At 33.2% G+C, this 18402-nt stretch overlaps 1 protein-coding gene across 1 annotated transcript; it reads right to left on the bottom strand.

Annotated features, from left to right (window-relative positions):
- Positions 1-6739: 6739 nt before the first annotated feature.
- LOC139519017 (cytochrome P450 26A1-like) lies at positions 6740-15782 on the bottom strand. The gene is made up of 4 exons (XM_071310730.1): positions 15259-15782; positions 10765-11265; positions 8185-8589; positions 6740-7235 (listed from the first exon to the last, which is right to left on the bottom strand). The coding sequence occupies exons 1-4, from the start codon at positions 15490-15492 to the stop codon at positions 6873-6875; spliced, it is 1503 nt and encodes a 500-aa protein (XP_071166831.1). The 5' UTR covers positions 15493-15782; the 3' UTR covers positions 6740-6872.
- Positions 15783-18402: the final 2620 nt, after the last annotated feature.

The following is an 18402-nucleotide window of genomic DNA, read 5'->3' as shown; positions in this document are numbered from 1 at the left end:
CTTGATGCAGTATTTGTATGAAGTGAGATACGATCAAACTTTTAAGATATAAACCTATGCAAAAAATGTCTTCTTATATATATCTATGATGTTGATGCATAAACTGTATTTACGACAGGATTTGTCACTGGCTTTCAAGTAAAAGTCGACAGCTGTAAGAAATGCATATAATACTTGTAACCAGCTGTACAGTCAAACCTATGAAATATTTTATTTTGTTTGTGTAATATAAAGTACTTTTGATTTACGCATTAATATCTAATGTTGGTAGGTGGTAATGCATCATTACGCAATCACTAAACACATACATCCACCATATTACTATTAAAATTTCGTGATATGAACCATTTGCTTATTTACAATCAGTCTCAAAATCTGGTACCATTTACTGTACGCCTTTTGACAGGATACTCCTACTAGACCCACGCAAAATCTGTAAATTCTAACGCTAAATACATCACATTATTTTCGACTGATTTGTCCAATGATCAAGATTTGATCACATTTATTACTAATTTCACTCTGGTCTACACATATATGTACTCGGTCAAACATTCCTTGCAATATCTCCTAAAAAACTTTGTTGCGAAGGGATCAGAAGGTTATGAGACAAATATAATTAGACATTCAAAAAAATAAGATAATCGTTATAAGCAATAGGTACAGTTTTCCGTGGAAGGCTTGCATATCTTAATATTTTTACTCATATGAACCGATTTCAATATTTTTCTTCATGAAAGTTCCTACATTTCAATGTGACTTTCTTATATATTATCATACATTAATTCTTAAATGAAAGAGGTAAAAACATAAACAAAAAGCTTTGCACTCTAAACACATTTTTACACATTTGTGCGTCAATAAACTTTCACTTTGGTACATGCAGTAATAATAAAGATAAGCAAAATAAAATAAGCAGAAAAAAATATATTAGAAAAAAAGAAACAAGATATATCACCCCGAGGACACTTGTTTTAGGGCTATGACTTTTTTGACTGCACGTATCTTTGATAAGACCTCCATTTCACTTGTTAACCGAAGGATCATCTAATCGATGTCGAAAGCTATTGAAAGACACCGAGAAGTGAATGAAATGCTTGAACCGATATGCGGCAGTATCCGACCGACCATCTACTAGATTCCTGTAGTAGCGAGCACATTTTGAAGCTGCTTTCAACCCTTAGTTTCCTACAGTAGCGAGCACATTTTGACCCTGTTTCAAACCTAGATTCCTGTAGAAGCGAGCACGTTTTGACCCTGCTTTCTAGCCATTGGCTAGATTCCTGTAGTAGCAGTAGCAATAATATTTTGACCCTGTTGTCAAACTTGCTTGCCTTCTTTTAAATCCTTGATCGCGTTATTGGTCATTCGATAAAAAGCTCCACTATAAAGGTGTTTTGTTTTCCGAGATAATATTATGGTACTGACAGGTAAAGGGAAAGGTTTGTTCCAACGTAAAACTGATTAAACCCACCACATTTTATGACATTCCAAGTGAGGCTCTCTGGACATGTGTTTTTCATTGATGTTTGTTTTAGGTTGTTAGTCTCTTTATTGTTTGTAGTTTATTATTAGTTGTGCTGTCCAATATGTTTGGTAATTTCTGTTATTCTGAAGTTTAAGTCTTATAAGTTTTGATTGGCTGACTAAAATCGTAGCTTAGCCTATCATACACAATGGTAGAGTTCTAAATGTTACTTATAATAGGAGTACCACATTCTTAATTTCTGTTGAACAAATAGTCTTTCCTTGCTTCCTTTTTTTCTTTCATCTGCTTCTTTGCAACGACTGAAATTTGCTATTTCAAGTATCCTTGAAGTTGAAGGCTTCTATGTTTGCAGTAATAATTGGATCATTAGATATGTCAAGGGTAATCTGCACTTTTACATGTATATGATAGCTACAAACACCTGTTAAACATGAAAGGACCAATAATTGATGGGTTCATCATAATGATATATCACGTTTACGTTAAAATCAGATCTTTTACTTTGCTCTGTTTGTCAGACTAGCGACAAGAAAATCTTTCAAAACTAAAGGAAAAAAACTAGCATAGACATTCCAAAACAGTCATATTTTATCATCGGTATAAAGACATCATTCGTAAATATAGCTCAACATGCAGACTTCTTATACGTTCGGGTATTTCACATCAAATTTTTTATGGAAATATTCTTTATAAAGCACAAAGGTGTCAGTATTCACCTCAGAAACTTAAAAAACCTTTGAATAGACTTATTAAGAAGGGATATAATTACGATACTGTTGTCAAGTCATTAAAGATTGCATATTTTGGCGTTAATATTGAGTCACTGATAAGGTCTTTGCGTCGGAACTAAACACATTTATTCTAAAAACAGTTGTTGGCATGACACGGGTTATGTTCTTCTCATATAAGTTATGATGGTATGATACTAAACCCCTAACGGGAAGGATTGTGCCTGATGTACATATGATGAAATCATAATCTTTCAGTCAGTTGAATTGAAGTCTGGAGCTGGCATGTCAGTTAACTGCTAGTAGTCTGTTGTTATTTATGTATTATTGTCATTTTGTTTATTTTCTTTGGTTACATCTTCTGACATCAGACTCGGACTTCTCTTGAACTGAATTTTAATGTGCGTATTGTTATGCGTTTACTTTTCTACATTGGTTAGAGGTATAGGGGGAGGGTTGAGATCTCACAAACATGTTTAACCCCGCCGCATTTTTGCGCCTGTCCCAAGTCAGGAGCCTCTGACCTTTGTTAGTCTTGTATTATTTTAATTTTAGTTTCTTGTGTACAATTTGGAAATTAGTATGGCGTTCATTATCACTGAACTAGTATATATTTGTTTAGGGGCCAGCTGAAGGACGCCTCCGGGTGCGGGAATTTCTCGCTACATTGGTGACCTTCTGCTGTTGTTTTTTATTTGGTCGGGTTGTTGTCTCTTTGACACATTCCCCATTTCCATTCTCAATTTTATAATAACCCCAAACTATATTTATATTTCACACGATTTAATTTCCCTTGAAATGCTTAACATTGTCGCCATCGATATATACATTGACTTGAGCTACACTGTGACCGTCGCCATATACATTGACATGGGGTACACTGTGACCGTCGCCATATACAAATGTAGATTGACACGAGGTACAATGTGACCATCGCCTTATCAATTGACATTGGGTACACTGTGACCGTCGCCATATAGGTCGAAATACAGTCACTGTGGCAGTCGTCACATAGATTGACAAGAAATAGACAGGAGCCATCGCCATATAGATCGACATACAGTACACTGTGACCGTCAACATATAATTTATACGATAACATGTGGTACACTATATAATCCTAAAGATTGACATTAGGTACACTGTGACCATCGCCATTTAGACTAACATGAGGTATACTGTGACTATAGCCATTTTGATTGACACGAGGTACACTGTGACTATCGCCATTTAGATTGATATTAGGTACACTGTGATTATCCCCATTTAGATTAACATGAGGTACACTGTGACTATCGCCATTTAGATTGACATGAGGTACACTGTGACTACCGCCATTTAGATTGACATTAGGTACACTGTGACTATCGCCATTTAGATTGACATTAGGTACATTGTGACTACCGCCATTTAGATTGATATGAGGTACACTGTGACTCGCCATTTAGATTGACATGAGGTACACTGTGACTATCGCCATATAGATTGACACGAGGTCCACTATGACCATCGCCATAAAGATTGAAAATGAGGAGCATGTTTTCTACACTGTGACCATTGCCATATAGATTGAGTCATGACATGTGGTCAACTGTGACCATCGCACTATAATATCATATATAGTATCGACATGAGGTACACTTTTTTTTACATGTTTATGTCTAAACGTGTCTCAGTACAATGTGTTTAGGATTGTGTTTATAATCGTGTTTAGTTTAGAAATGTGTTTAATTTCTAAACACTTTCATTTTTAAACGCGTTTAGATATTATGTTCCTACTGAGAAATGTGTTGAGAAATTATACACAATCCTAAACACGTTTAGATCTAAACATGTAACACAAGTGTTTGATTTCTAAGCACGATTTTTACAGTGTATACACTGTGTCAGTCAATCGAAAATTTGTTTGACATGAAGTACCGTTATTTGGCATGAGGTCGCCTGCACACACTGAAGTTCAGCAGAGACAACTTGACATGAATTATCATAAATATAGGGATATTTATAAATTAACTGTTTGTAAAACATTTCAAAATAATTCATAGTACCCTGTATTAAGCAAAACCTTTTATAATTTTTCGGTACATCATGTTCTTTAAATTTGTACTTTATTTAGACTTTTCAACTTTTTGTATTCGAGCGTAATTGAAGACGAAACATGCGCGTGGCGTACTCAATTTCAATTCTAGTAAATATAATGAGTTTATTCACATCAGTTGATAGAAAATTTCAGTGTTACAAGAAAACGAGTGTTATAAAACGATTGCCGTAGTCACTTGATTGCAAAAACTCGCGGGATGTTTAAATCGTGCCAGGTTCTGCAAGGTAAAATTGTCTGTAGACCACAATTATTTCATAGTTTTATGATATATATATCGTCTCTTTTTTAATTTGGAAGCTAACAGAACATCATTTATAACATTATAATCTATCTGTGCTATACATAGTTCGCGAAAGGTGAAAATAAAATAGGCTTTATGCATGGATAATAAGTAAACAAGCAAGGTTAATTTACTTAGGCCACACCAATTAATTTCTTGTTCTACGGATTTTTGGACTCCAAAAATTGGGGCGAGCGAGCGATTTGAAAATTTTAATAAAAAAATAATTAATTTGCAAATTTTTGAGGCGAGGCTTGAAAAGTAAAGGCGAGCGATTATAATTTTTTTTTGTAAACATAAAATAGTAGGTTTTGACAATATCATAAATATTGAAACTTGATTTATCACTTGTACTTTGACATTTCTTTAATTTATGAAGTATTTTTTCCCTGTTCACCAAGAAATAATTGTATAATTAAATCTGGTCTATGTATGTGTGACTGGCAATGAGACAATTCTCTATCCAAGTCATAATCAGGTTGGGAACAACCCCTTAATGTTATAAATATCTCTTTTATGATCTTTTATGAGGGGTCAATATAACTTATGTATGTAATATATTTCTTTGTAAAAACACTTTTAAGTACAAAAGGGCTCATATTTTCCCAAAGAACTATATATCTAGCGTGTATTAAATGGTGAAAACATGTCCAAGAATTTTATAATATTAAAACATTTACTTTAACAGTTTAATATTATTCAAAATAAGTGGACCCTCTTTTAGAAAAGTTGTTTAAAATATGATGTACTCTTCTTGTCATGAGCAAAAAATTCTAAGTTTTCAAAGGTTTTGTATAGTAGCAATATACAAATCCTTGGTATTTCTACTTCCTTTTCTACAACAGTAAAATGACCCCTTGTCTGAGGGAGGGCTGTTCCAAACCTGATAATAACAAAAAAAGGTCAAAGTACAGACTTTTACACAGGGCTTTGATCCAGACCAAACAGGGACCCCAAAATTATTAGTGTACACAATTCGAACAGGAAAACCAACTATCTAATTTATATATCCAAACGGGAAATATTATACCAATGCCCCCCATCAACAAACGAGCACTGCTGAACAACAGGCCACTGAATCAATCAGGACAGGTGCATACACATGCAGCGGCTATGTATAGTTTTGTTTCGCCAGCATACAATATAATTGCAGTTGAAGGCAAATCCTTCAGAAGTTCTTACAACGAACATGTTTTAAAAGGGAATATAAGTAAAGGGAAAGAAACCAATGTTTTGTTCTGTACAGGTATTTCTGCTGTTATGTATTTATTTCGGAGCAAAAAAAAAATCCTATATACAATGTAGAGGTATATATAAAAAAAACTTCTGAGACAAGTACCTGTGAAAGCTGATCTTTGACTTTGTTATCGGAGCACATCCACATGGGATAAATTGCTTTCATGCTGAAACAAATATTTTCACAGATATTTACACAGTGTGATGGGGTGCTTATAGGTTTAAAATCGTTATATACAGGTTAGACTGTGATTTAAAAAAAACAAATGTTGATATTTTTTTTATAAGATTTACAAAAAAACGGTGCGGGAAATAGACATGATTACATTTCCGGATGCGGGATGCGGGAATATAAAAATAATAAAAAAAATCTGTTTTGAAAAAAATAGGTGCGTGCGGGTCCGTCGAACAAGGAATCAAATTGGTGTGGCCATACTATACCATGAAAGAGTGGCAAGTGAGGCAATTTTTATAAACATAATAAATGTAGCATATCAAAACTTAAAACAATAGAGTTCATTTTATTTTGCGATATCAGGATGGTGGTTCATTGCATTTAATCAAATCAATATATGTTGTTACTTTATATAACACTTTACCTTTCCTGTTTTGTACGTTTGTCTCTTATCCGTACATCACCTCAATTTATGGAATGGGCAACAAAAATAGCTTTTATTACCTAGATTTTTCAATGACAATCCATTTAATTCAAATATTTTCTACCAACCATAACATTTGATTACTTAAGTCTAGTAACTGTATGTATATTTAGACTTGGCTTGTATTTTTTGTATATTAAACGACGTCTTCAGTTACATTTCGAGGACAACACATTGTTAAAACACTCTATTTATATCATTAAAGGTTAAACATAAAGGATATGGATAATAACTCTGACTAATAGCTCCAAATACATAACATTTTATTTAACAAGTACAGTAAATTAGAAACACACATCGTATATAACAGAGACCTATCTATGGTCAAAGTCCGTTTCGACATTTTTATATTTTGAGAACTAGCGTCTTTTGTATTGGATTAATGATCGTTTTTCCGTTTTTGTACAACTAAAGGTAGACCGTCTACAGCTCGGGGTACTGGGATATAGTACAATTCAGCGTCTTTATTCTCAAGTTTCCAGTCACAACTTTTACACACGTGCAAAACAAAAAGTTTTAATACTAATTTAGCAAAATCTTTCCCTATACAAGTTCTAGGACCACCACCAAAAGTGGCATAATTATATCTGGTCTCTAAATTATCTGGAGTTATCCTATCGAAATTAGGCAGATCATCCCACCGATCTGGATTAAATACATCGGAATTCGTATAGAGTGGTGACGTATGGTGGGTATCTCGTATACCATAGGCAACAGTCCAACCTTTCGGGATTTTATAACCCTGAAAATATAATATAACATCATTTAAATTGTATAAAATCGTTATGTGATGATTTATCTGAACAAAAATATTGTATAAAAAATAAAAAGATTTATGTGAATTCAATTTCGAAAAAAATATATAGTTCTATATATAAATGACGGATGTGACAATGGACACCATTAGTCCCTTTAAGTCCAAGTACTATTCATATATATGTTCAATAGTCAGTGTAATGTTGACATAGAAAGACACTAAAATATTTCAATGCCGTTATAATGAGAAATAAAGTTTAACCGATTTCTAATTTCTTTAAACTTCTCGAAAATTGTATGTATACATGTGTAACAAACGATCCGTAACTGTTAAATGTTGTATAACAAAGAAGGACCAATGTCCTTAAAAATTAAAGTTCAAAATTCTGCGCGTAAATGGGAAAAAAGTTAAGAATCGATAAGAAAGGTTACAAATAAAAAGTAGGGTAAATCTTCTGGCTGTTTTATTTTTTTGTAAATATTTTGAGCAACGCATAATCTCTCTAATTGGTAAGTGTAAGCCGGTTCTTACTGAAAGTAGAGGTATTAAGTAAACCCATTAATTACTACATTTCGTTTAAAACTATGAAATAAACACAAAATTCTTTTAATAAACTTGAATGCATTTTTGCTCTCTGTTTTGCTTTTTTGCTTACTAGTATACATGTATACAGTATGATATTATTTCACAATTAAGTACCAATTTCATGAATAGCAAGCGAATGTTAATTTCGTGATTGCAGCTTCGATCCAGTTTTAGACGTATAATATTTGGTCAAAGATTCTAAAATATTATACTATAAATTAAAAAATAAATGGTGGAAAATTAAGTTAGGGGGAAATTGGCCCTCATTCTTAAACGGACTTGAATGAAAAATTTCCGGAACTCACGAGTAACGGACAGAAATTATAATTTCAAATAATAAAATGTGTACCTCTAATTGGAATGATTTAAGCACCTTCCTATATCCTGCTCCAACAGGGGGTGTCATGCGAAGGACCTCTTTGGTGACGTTGTACGCATATTTGTATTTTGGAAGATCATTTAAAGTCAGATTATCTAAATCGTCTGATCCTATTTCCTCTCGTACTTTTTTAATCACATTTGGGTATTTCCCCAGAAACATCAGACAAGAACACATTGCACTCGAAGTAGTATCATGGCTAGCAAACATAAGTTCAACAATTGATTCGCATGTTTTGAATCGACAGTTTTCGTCTTCTTCTCGGAGAAGGAAGTCTAAAGCACTTACACCCTTTCTATCATCTACCGGAATATTTTGTAAGTTTTGAATATTCTCAGAAATTCTTTGGATTAATTGCTTTTTTGCTTTGAGCGCCTAAAAAAAAAATTATAAAAATAACATTTCTTTATAATATAGGAGTCTTTTAAATTAGAATATTGAAGTGGTTGGAAATGGAAGGAGATGTTAATCGAATGATCTGGTAAGTATTTTCTGAGCTAAATAAACATTCCAATAAAAACATTGACAACTCAATAAATTAAATTTAAAATTTGTGTTGAAGTCGTCAAATAAATTTGTTATTTGCTTAATGAAGACGTTATAATCATCAAAAGAAAGTTTATCACAATAATATAAGCAGGTATATTTGCTTTTCGTTCATTTTTTGTACATAAATGATAAATTAGGCGCTAGTTTTTTCGTTTGAATTGTTTTACATTTGTCATCTCGGGTCTTTTTTTAGCGGACTATGCGGTATGGGCTTTGCTCATTGTTGAAGGCCGTACGGTGACCTATAGTTGCTTATTTCTGTATATTATCAGGATGCTGTCATCTACCAGGTTGATAACATAGGAAAGATTTAATAATATATTGTGGGAATGTCTGAATCTTCGAAAACGTGAAGCATTGATTTTTTTATGTGTAGATATAAGAAGATACGGTATGCCAATGAGACAACTCTCAATCAAAGTATTAATTTGTAAAAGTAAACCATTATAGGCCTTCAACACGAAACCTTGGCTCACATCGAACAGCAAGCAATAAAAGACCGCATTGATTTTGTGTCACGGATGGATACACCATATCCTTTGTTTTTCTATTATACGTCCAGTGTAAAAGAACAATAACTTCTTCTTAATTAACCTTTAGAAATGTAGTGCTGAGAACGAAAGAGATATCTAGACCATCATGATACTAGTTCTCTACAAATAATCTATACAAATGCGTGTTAATGTTATGGGTGTAGATCAAAATGAAACATTAATGATTTATACAGAAACAACAGGAAAAAAGGCAACGAGAGAAAAAGTAACAAGTCATCGTTTATAGTAACTTTTGTACTGTTTTATCGACGAAAAACAAGACTGAATCACCCGCAATAAGGCAGATCCGTCCTAAAATCTTTAAATTTTTTTTAAATGGACCAAATCCAAAAATACGATTAAACATGATACCATGCCATTATCCCTTAATCAGCTATATACATACTGACTTGGCAAATCTATTCACATTGGTTTTTCATTTCACACAGTAAATAATGAAACACTATATAAATAAGAGGAAATGATAGTGTAGAAAGGTGAGACAAGGCCAAGTTATATAATGATAATATGACTTCATCAGATTACGCAATAGCAACTCAAAAATCTTTGTCTTTACATGTATGATAAAAATTCAGACGTTTTGGTAGTAAATTATTGTCTAATACCTTAATTTGAATAGTTTTACATGCTTTTGAAAATCACGAAGGACTTGACTGAGATTGTAACGCCCTTGATATACGACAATCAAAATGTAGACTATTTATAAGCTACAAAAGTAGTTTTGAGTTTTTTATCAGAAAAACTAAGGTGCAATTTATGTCTGGAGAACATGATTCATTTATTTGTTGAAACTAACTTTCAAATTGGACTACCTCTCAGCAACTGCGAGTACTCCTTATTTCGGTGATTTGTGTCCATTGTTTTTATGTAAGTCGTTTTTGGTGTACATGTATTACCAATCTTTTAAGCTAAGTCATTTGCAACACATTTTTACAGTTGTTCAAATGGTGTGCTGTTACATCATCTGGTTAGGGGGTGTTGATTACACACCAAAAAATGCTAAGTCCCGCCCCAGTCTGTATATGTGCAGGCCCAATTCAGAAGTTTGAATTCTTCCCTATATTCAGCGCTATACAATGCCAAGATTTGATACAATATAAAAAAGAAGATGTGGTATGATTTCCAATGAAACAACTGTCCACAAGAGACCAAAATGACACAGACATTAACAACTATAGGTCACCGTACGGCCTTCTACAATGAGCAAAGTCCATACCGCATAGTTAGCTATAAATGCTCATTTTACTTGTTGACACATCCAGGATTGCAGAAATTATTGCCTTGAAGCAAAAATAGTTTCAAATATCAAATGTCACATTACCCATTATGAACCATGTTTCTGTATGGTTCGTTGTTTTCTGAACATAGAACAAGAACAATAACCAATAAACAGTTCAATGTTAAAGACTGTGGGTTTGTAATTATTTAAGCATTCTGATGTTCTTACCTTGTAAAGTCCAAATCCAGGCAACTCAATCGGCAAAGAAAACATGTTATGGATCATTGATTGGTAAATTGTACTAAGTTCGTTTCCCATTTCATCGTCACATTCAAAACCGGCCAAGCATTTGGCTGCCATGATAAAAGCTAAATTTCTACATTGCGGGTATCCAAGAATTTTACCCTTTTGACACCATTCATCTATGAAATGTTTTATTGTTTTTCTAATTATTGGTATATGATCATTTAATGCATCAGGTAGAAATAAATTAATAAGTAATCGTTTCCTTTCTTTGTGCTCGTGAATGTCGTCCATCATAGACAGTGCATAAGGACCGAGCACTTTCCGAATGCTCGGTGGCCATTGTGATGACACATAAGAGTTCTCTGACATTAGGATTTTGCGTAGATTGTGTGCCCCCGAAACACGGATAGTTGGTCTTCCAAGCACATGTGTCCTATATACACTACCATATTTATCTTGACGTGATTTGTAGAACCTGTCGTTCTGAAAATAAAATAAAAACATTTAACTTTATGTCACTATAGAACATGTTTGTTGTTTCGCTCCAATCATGTACAATTGTTTGTTTTTTCTTATTTGGCAGCAAAAATATATAGCAATAGTTGATTTAATTTTGCGGTCTCCTCGATCTATTCACTTTCAATGTTTACATCGCGATAATGTCCGTTTGAATCTGCTTGGGAACTTAAATCTTTGCGGCATATCAATCGATTCCTCTGGATTTCCCTCTGACTTTCTCGGATTTAGCTGTGTAAATATACGGATAATCAACATGTTCCAGGGAGGTATACAGCCAGTCGAAATATAAATTGAAGTTTGTACACCAGGAATTTATTCGCATAGAAACATTCTGTACTCTTCGTTTGCTGCGTGAGGAGGGAAATGAAAATACGAAATGAAAGTTTTGTTTTTATTTCAACTTATTTCATTTTATAAAATTTAGCACAATGTTTTGCCGTGAATCCATCATTGATTGGGCCCTAGCTATTCCAGTACGCACGAACAACATGATCTTATTAATAAAATTACATTAGACTTTTTCGCACTTGCACGATCAGCGTGATCTTACAAATTCAAGAAAAATTACCACTTACACACAGGCACTTGTCTCAGAAAAAAAATTTCCTATATACCTTAATATGTGTTATATTAAGGTGTCTCAGAAAAAAAATTTCCTATATACCTTAATATGTGTTATATTAAGGTATATAGGAAAAAAAAATTCTGAGACAAGTGCCTGTGCACTTACACGAATTAATAGATCGACCTTTAAGTTACTTAAATCTCGAGCTTTTAAATACTACCCACGTTTGATAAAAATGTCTATATATTGATAAATCCATCTTGAAATGGAATATTATTACTCAGATTCCTTGAATTTTTTTACATTGCTTACGTGTATAGTTAATATCTTTCATTTAAATTTTGAAATAATGATGATAGAAAAAAAAGAAAGGTTAAATTTACCCATTTAACAATAATGCTCAACTTAAAATAGTTAATCCAATGTAGGCGTAAGATGGTTATCTTCTAAAAAAGTTAAATTTTAACTATGTCATCTAGTGTGATTTAGTAACAAATTTCTCCCCAAAAAGCAAGCTCCTTGACGTCAGTATCACCAGCCTAGTAGTCAGCACTTCGGTGTTGACTTGAATGAATATCCATTTAGTTGCTATTTTTATGAATTTCCTGTCTAACTTACAAAACTTCTGAATTTTTCGAAAAACTAAGGATTTTCTTATCCCAGGCATAGATTACCTTAGCCGTATTTGGCACAACTTTTTGGAATTTTTGGTCCTCAATGCTCTTCAACTTTGCACTTGATTGGCTTTATAATTATTTCGATTTGAGCGTCACTGATGAGTCATATGTCAACGAAACGCGCGTCTGGCGTATTAAATTATATTCCTGGTACCTTTGATAACTATAATCAGAGAGTTTTTTCTTAATAAAATGATTTTTCTTTTTTTCATTTTTTTTTTCTCTTCTTCCTAAACCATGAGTAATGCCTTCCATGTACAAGATATTTATTAATGCAGGCAAAAATACGAATGGATGGAATAATATAGAAATTAAGCAACCGTTCTCGTTAATCACGATATTTAAATATTAAGACGATGAATGGAAAGGATGTTCGATTTAGCGCCATCCTCGTAAATGACGTTTGGGGTAAATCTGACATTCAAATTCCCAAACAAACAAACAAAATACGAAAAAGGGAATCAATCATCCTTTTTGTCGAATGAGACTATCTATTCACCAGCGAATTCAATGTTCCAAGCGAAAATAAATATGCAGGATCAATCCAGTTCATTTTGTTATCAGCCTCCCATCTGATTGATTGTAAAATATCGTCGTTGGGAGACCTCTAATATCGGTCATACGACAATAAGATAGACAAATGAGCTGTATTCTCCTCTTTTTGTTAATATCTGGTCTTGGTCATACCATGGAAGTATTATATTGTCAATATAATACTTCCATGGTCATACAAGTCATACGACAATAAGATAGAACATGGAAGTATTACATTGACAATATAATACTTCCATGGATATAGACAGATGAGGTTTATGATTCTTTATTTTGTATCTTGCATTCACATGTTTTGTATAATACGTTTTTGGAAGCAATAGGAGGCAAATACGTATTTAAACTCAAATAAATAAGCATGCGTGGTATCTTTTATATGTAGAAGATATGTGGTGCCCTTGAGATAAACCATAATTTGCACATTGACAAAAAGAATGAATAACTTCAGAAGTGTGTTAACATGTTAAGGCCAGTTCCCGCTGGCTTTTTTCAAGGCTGTGCATCTTATTTACTTCTTATTTCATTAACGTACGTTGAGTTCAACTGATATGAAAAATCAATAAATGTCTTTTTTTTTTAAATAACATCGCGGACCTATCTTATTTTCCCACAATTTTCAGTTCATTTGCAAAACTGATTTTAATTTTATTTTCACAGCTTTAATCAGTATATTGGAGCCTAGGCTCCGTGTTGAAGACCGTACCTTGACCTATAATGGTTTACTTTTATAAATTGTGACTAAGATGGAAAGTTGTCTCATTGGCACTCATACCACATCTTCCTATATCTATTAAACACAAGCTTGTGCTTCCAAATATTAGGTTTTTACTTTTTCGAAAATACAACGGTTTTCTCAGATAATGGTACATGTAACTCTCTCTCTTGCATGTTTGGAGGACATATATTGAGTCGCATATCCATTTAAGGGGATGACACCATTTGATATTCTTGTGGTGGGATTTGGTTGGGGAAGGGGGGGGGAGGATTTTTACAAAGGATATTCATTTTCATCCGTTGTTAGATACTTTAGCTTAATTTTTAGTCGAACGAAAAATATTTTTAACTTTTGTTCACAATTGTTTTTTGCATTTTTGCCGCAGAATACACGTTTTCAAAGTGTGTTGTGAAAAGTTTTCTTACCAGGCCAAGTTAACCATTTTTATTATTATTATTATTTCCTCCTTTCCTACAATGTGAGGATAAGATAACGCATTCAAATAAATGGGTTACGAATCGATAAATCCTATTTCTTTGCAGCAAATTCTTCACCTTCAATGTCATTGACCTTCTTTTTTTAAGAGTCTCTTCACATTTCGTTGTTTGATGACTTGATAATCAAAACGATAAGTATTAACTATTGACCAAAGTTTATCTATTTCCTGCTGACTTTTGCAGTGTGTGATTTTTCTCTCAATATGAACACGTCTTTTAGGATCATTATGTTTTCTTTTAATGTAAGGTCATTAGGTCAGACCGGTTTCTGTTTTCTATGAGTGTAAACGTACTAGATTTTATAAGATCGATATCGATCTTTCTTGTGCAAATGTAAACATGGACTGGAGTTTTTATCAATTTAAATAAAGATCGAGTCTAAGTGAAGTCAAAGTGCAGTCGGGAGCGGATCAAGGACATTGAAAAGTTGGGCTTATTTCACGATTTATTAATACATACCACCGAGCGGAGCGAGACGAAAAAACAAGTATGACGATTTTAAACTAAAATTATATATTATTTTGTCGGGTAAACAAACGATTTTTTTTTATGTTAATCAAAGGGGTGCATATATCAGGCCTCCACGCCTAACCCCCTTGATCAGCCACTGGAAAATCGGGGTCCTATGTGTCGTATATATCTAACTCCCTGATCCGCACTGTAAAATCGGGGTCCTATGTGTCGTATATATCTAACCCCCTGATCCGCAATGGAAAATCGGGGTCCTATGTGTCGTATATATCTAACCCCTTGATCCGCAATGGAAAATCGGAGTCCTATGTGTCGTATATATCTAACCCCTTGATCCACAATGGAAAATCGGCGTCCTATGTGTCGTATATATCTAACCCCCTGAACCGCAATGGAAAATCGGGGTCCTATGTGTCGTATATATCTAACCCCTTGATCCGCAATGGAAAATCGGGGTCCTATGTGTCGTATATGTCTTACCTTTCTAATAAATTCAATAGTTTCTCCAATAAATGGATATCCTAGTGTTCCTGGTGGAATCGGAAGATGACTGAGTTCATTGTCCGTCACGCACCACAGGGTAATATAATAATTCCAGCAAAACTTTATAAGCACATGGACTATTGCAGAGCAGCCAACAATAACCAGACCCCAATACAACACATTACAACTGTAGATGTACGAATACACGCTGTATATTAAATCAATAAGCATCTTGCAACAAGCTCGGTGTTCTGATAGATAATATTTCCATTTTACGCGTAAAATATTTTATATACGAATCAATATTTCCTCCGAGAACCGCCTACAAACAATCCTAATGACACATTTAACTTTTCAAGTTCATCCTCTGTAGGTCAATTTACCCTAAAAATAAATATGTACAACCGACACTGTTTGTAGTATGTATACACGATAATATACTGTTTTTGACCTTAAATATGGTTTTCCATTTAAATGTTGTATAATTGTTCGTAATGTGTTAGTAAGTATAAGCTCTATTGTTGTGTATGTTAAATAAAAGATTTTAATATTCAATCACCTTTAAATAGGGTAAAATAGGTAGAAGATTTCAAACAAATAAGAGTGAATGAATCGTAGTATTAAATACGAATGAGGTTTATCAAGTGCAACGGTGGTATATTTATACATGCACACAGACAAAAATTGTTAATAAATATCATCTTTAAATCGGCGATAAAAATGAATCATAAAAGATAACTGAATCGAATGAATACCTACTGAGAACAGTATATATTTTTGTCTATTTTCAGTTTTAAATTTAAATAACTGTTACTATTAATCGAATAATTTACTTTTATAACACATTTTATTAAATGTTGTATGACACATAACTCCAAGTAAGATTTTTTTTTACACATATATATATACTTGTACCTGTGATATTCCTAGAACGCACAACCTTGTCATACTATTTTTAATCTTTAAATAAATAATATTACAAAAATAGATCCGCGTGCCTGACATATTAGAGTTAACATATATTTCTGAAAAGATCACCATTTAGAATAAAAATATATATAGAGAGAGAGAGATGCTATCATGATATGAAAAACCGAAAGCTGTAGCTTTTATTCTTTGGTTTGTACGCTTCGTTACAAATATGTTACCTTATACCGTACTATTAAGCTATTCTAATATAACCAGATAAAAGGTTTATCCTTATTTTAAACAGTCCAAAATGAACAATTAACAATGCATGGACTCGATGATATGTAACATCATTTCGCATGTATTTTGTCTAGACGTCATCTTATCATAACCATCGAGATGACCCTCGAAAACTACCGACTTTCATCTAACCCGATATAATAAAATTAAGAATGAAAATGGGGAATATGTCAAAGAGATAACTACCCGACCAAAGAGCAGATAAACATGAATACAAACATGATAAATATAAAAAGATAGCAGCACATGCAAATGGATTTTAAAGGTCTGTTTGATTTCAAACATATTTTTTTATATTTCGTAGCTGATGCCAATTTAACAGGATGTGCAAATGTGATACTGTCTATCGTTACTAAATGTTGTAGGTATCAGTCTTACAGACGGGCGGGAATATTTGATGTTTATTTCATGGCATGCGGATTGATACACGGCTTATTTCATCGCATGTGGATATATACAAGGCATACTTTATGGCATGCTCTGATCTCCCTTTAATTTCATGTTTACATTTTATTTTATTTACATTGATATTAATACTTTCAAAATAGTTGAAGTCAGGTAGTTAATTAGAACCGCCCTCTATACTATTGCCCCTTTACAAATTGGCTGAATGATGGAGGAAAACAGAACGAACACGAATCAGATGATTCAGAAAAAAAGAGTGGTACACAGGTAGTACGATATTAAATATAATCTTCTAGTAGGTTGCCCAGTATCGAAAAAGGGGTCTAGTTAACGAGTTAAAATTTGCACCCTATACGTAAAAAAGTCATTCTAAAGTCATTTTTGGAGGTTAAAATATAAATTAAGTTCTAAATGTAGAAACAAAAAAGATTCTATAAATTAGTTGTATTTATTTGCACCCAAACGCATATATGTAGGAGAAACAAGCTATCTTAATTCCACTCTGCATTTTCCTGGAGTTTTTGCTTTGACCTTTGACCCTGATTAAAGAAAAACGTGACCACTGCAGATAACGACGACAACGGTATTTCGTGAGGCTTGTTCTTCTCTTTCCAATGAATTAAAATATAGCTGTGTGTTATTCCGTTAACCCCAAATCGATGAAAAACGTTGATTGAGCACCCTACTATTAATCAAACTATCCAAATAACAAAACAAAAACCTAGAGAGAGGGTAACAACAATAAACAAGACATATATGTCATCAGTTTTTATCGGAATCGACGTTATTATTTATTTGTATCAGGGAAAAACTAACACTGATTTTTAAATATAAATGTTGTACATGTGGTGGTTGATTTCATCAGTTATGGGATATCTTAAGAGATATAAACAATTTCATAATATTTTGACACCTAGATGTACCTCGCATATATGCAGTTTTAATATTATAATGCTAGTGTAAAAAATTAAGATGGCATTACAAACATTTAAGCTGTGAAATATTTTTAACATTAACCGTGATATGCAAAATAAAATATTAATATAAAAAAAAAAGATATGTCATTACAAAACAAATGCCTACGGAATACCATTGACCTTGTATACGGGGTTCAGTCAGAATACTTAATCGCAACCCTAAACGCCTAAACTATGAGCTTCAAAGTAAATTAACAAAAACTAGAGCTATATCCTCTCTATGGAATTGGGAGATGTTAATGCTTATACAGCTGCAAAAAAAATATCATTGACTTACCTTTTTCCTTAAGCTGGGATTAAAATGTTGTCTACCGTAACTTTCTCCAGACAGCAAATTACCGGACTCATCTCTCAAGAGATTATATCTACTGACACAACTTTCACAAGACAGTACAATGTCGGATTCCCCTTTTTAGGGATGGTCCACTATCGTAACTTTCTCCTGACAGCAAACTACATGGTTCATCTCTCAAGAGACTATATCTACTACCGGAACGTCCATCAGACAACATAGATCTATATTTTCTCTATGGAAATGAGCGGAACGTCC

Source organism: Mytilus edulis, chromosome 4 (assembly GCF_963676685.1).
Source record: "Mytilus edulis chromosome 4, xbMytEdul2.2, whole genome shotgun sequence".
Taxonomy (NCBI): Eukaryota; Metazoa; Mollusca; class Bivalvia; order Mytilida; family Mytilidae; genus Mytilus; species Mytilus edulis.
This window is presented reverse-complemented; position numbering and strand designations above follow the sequence as displayed.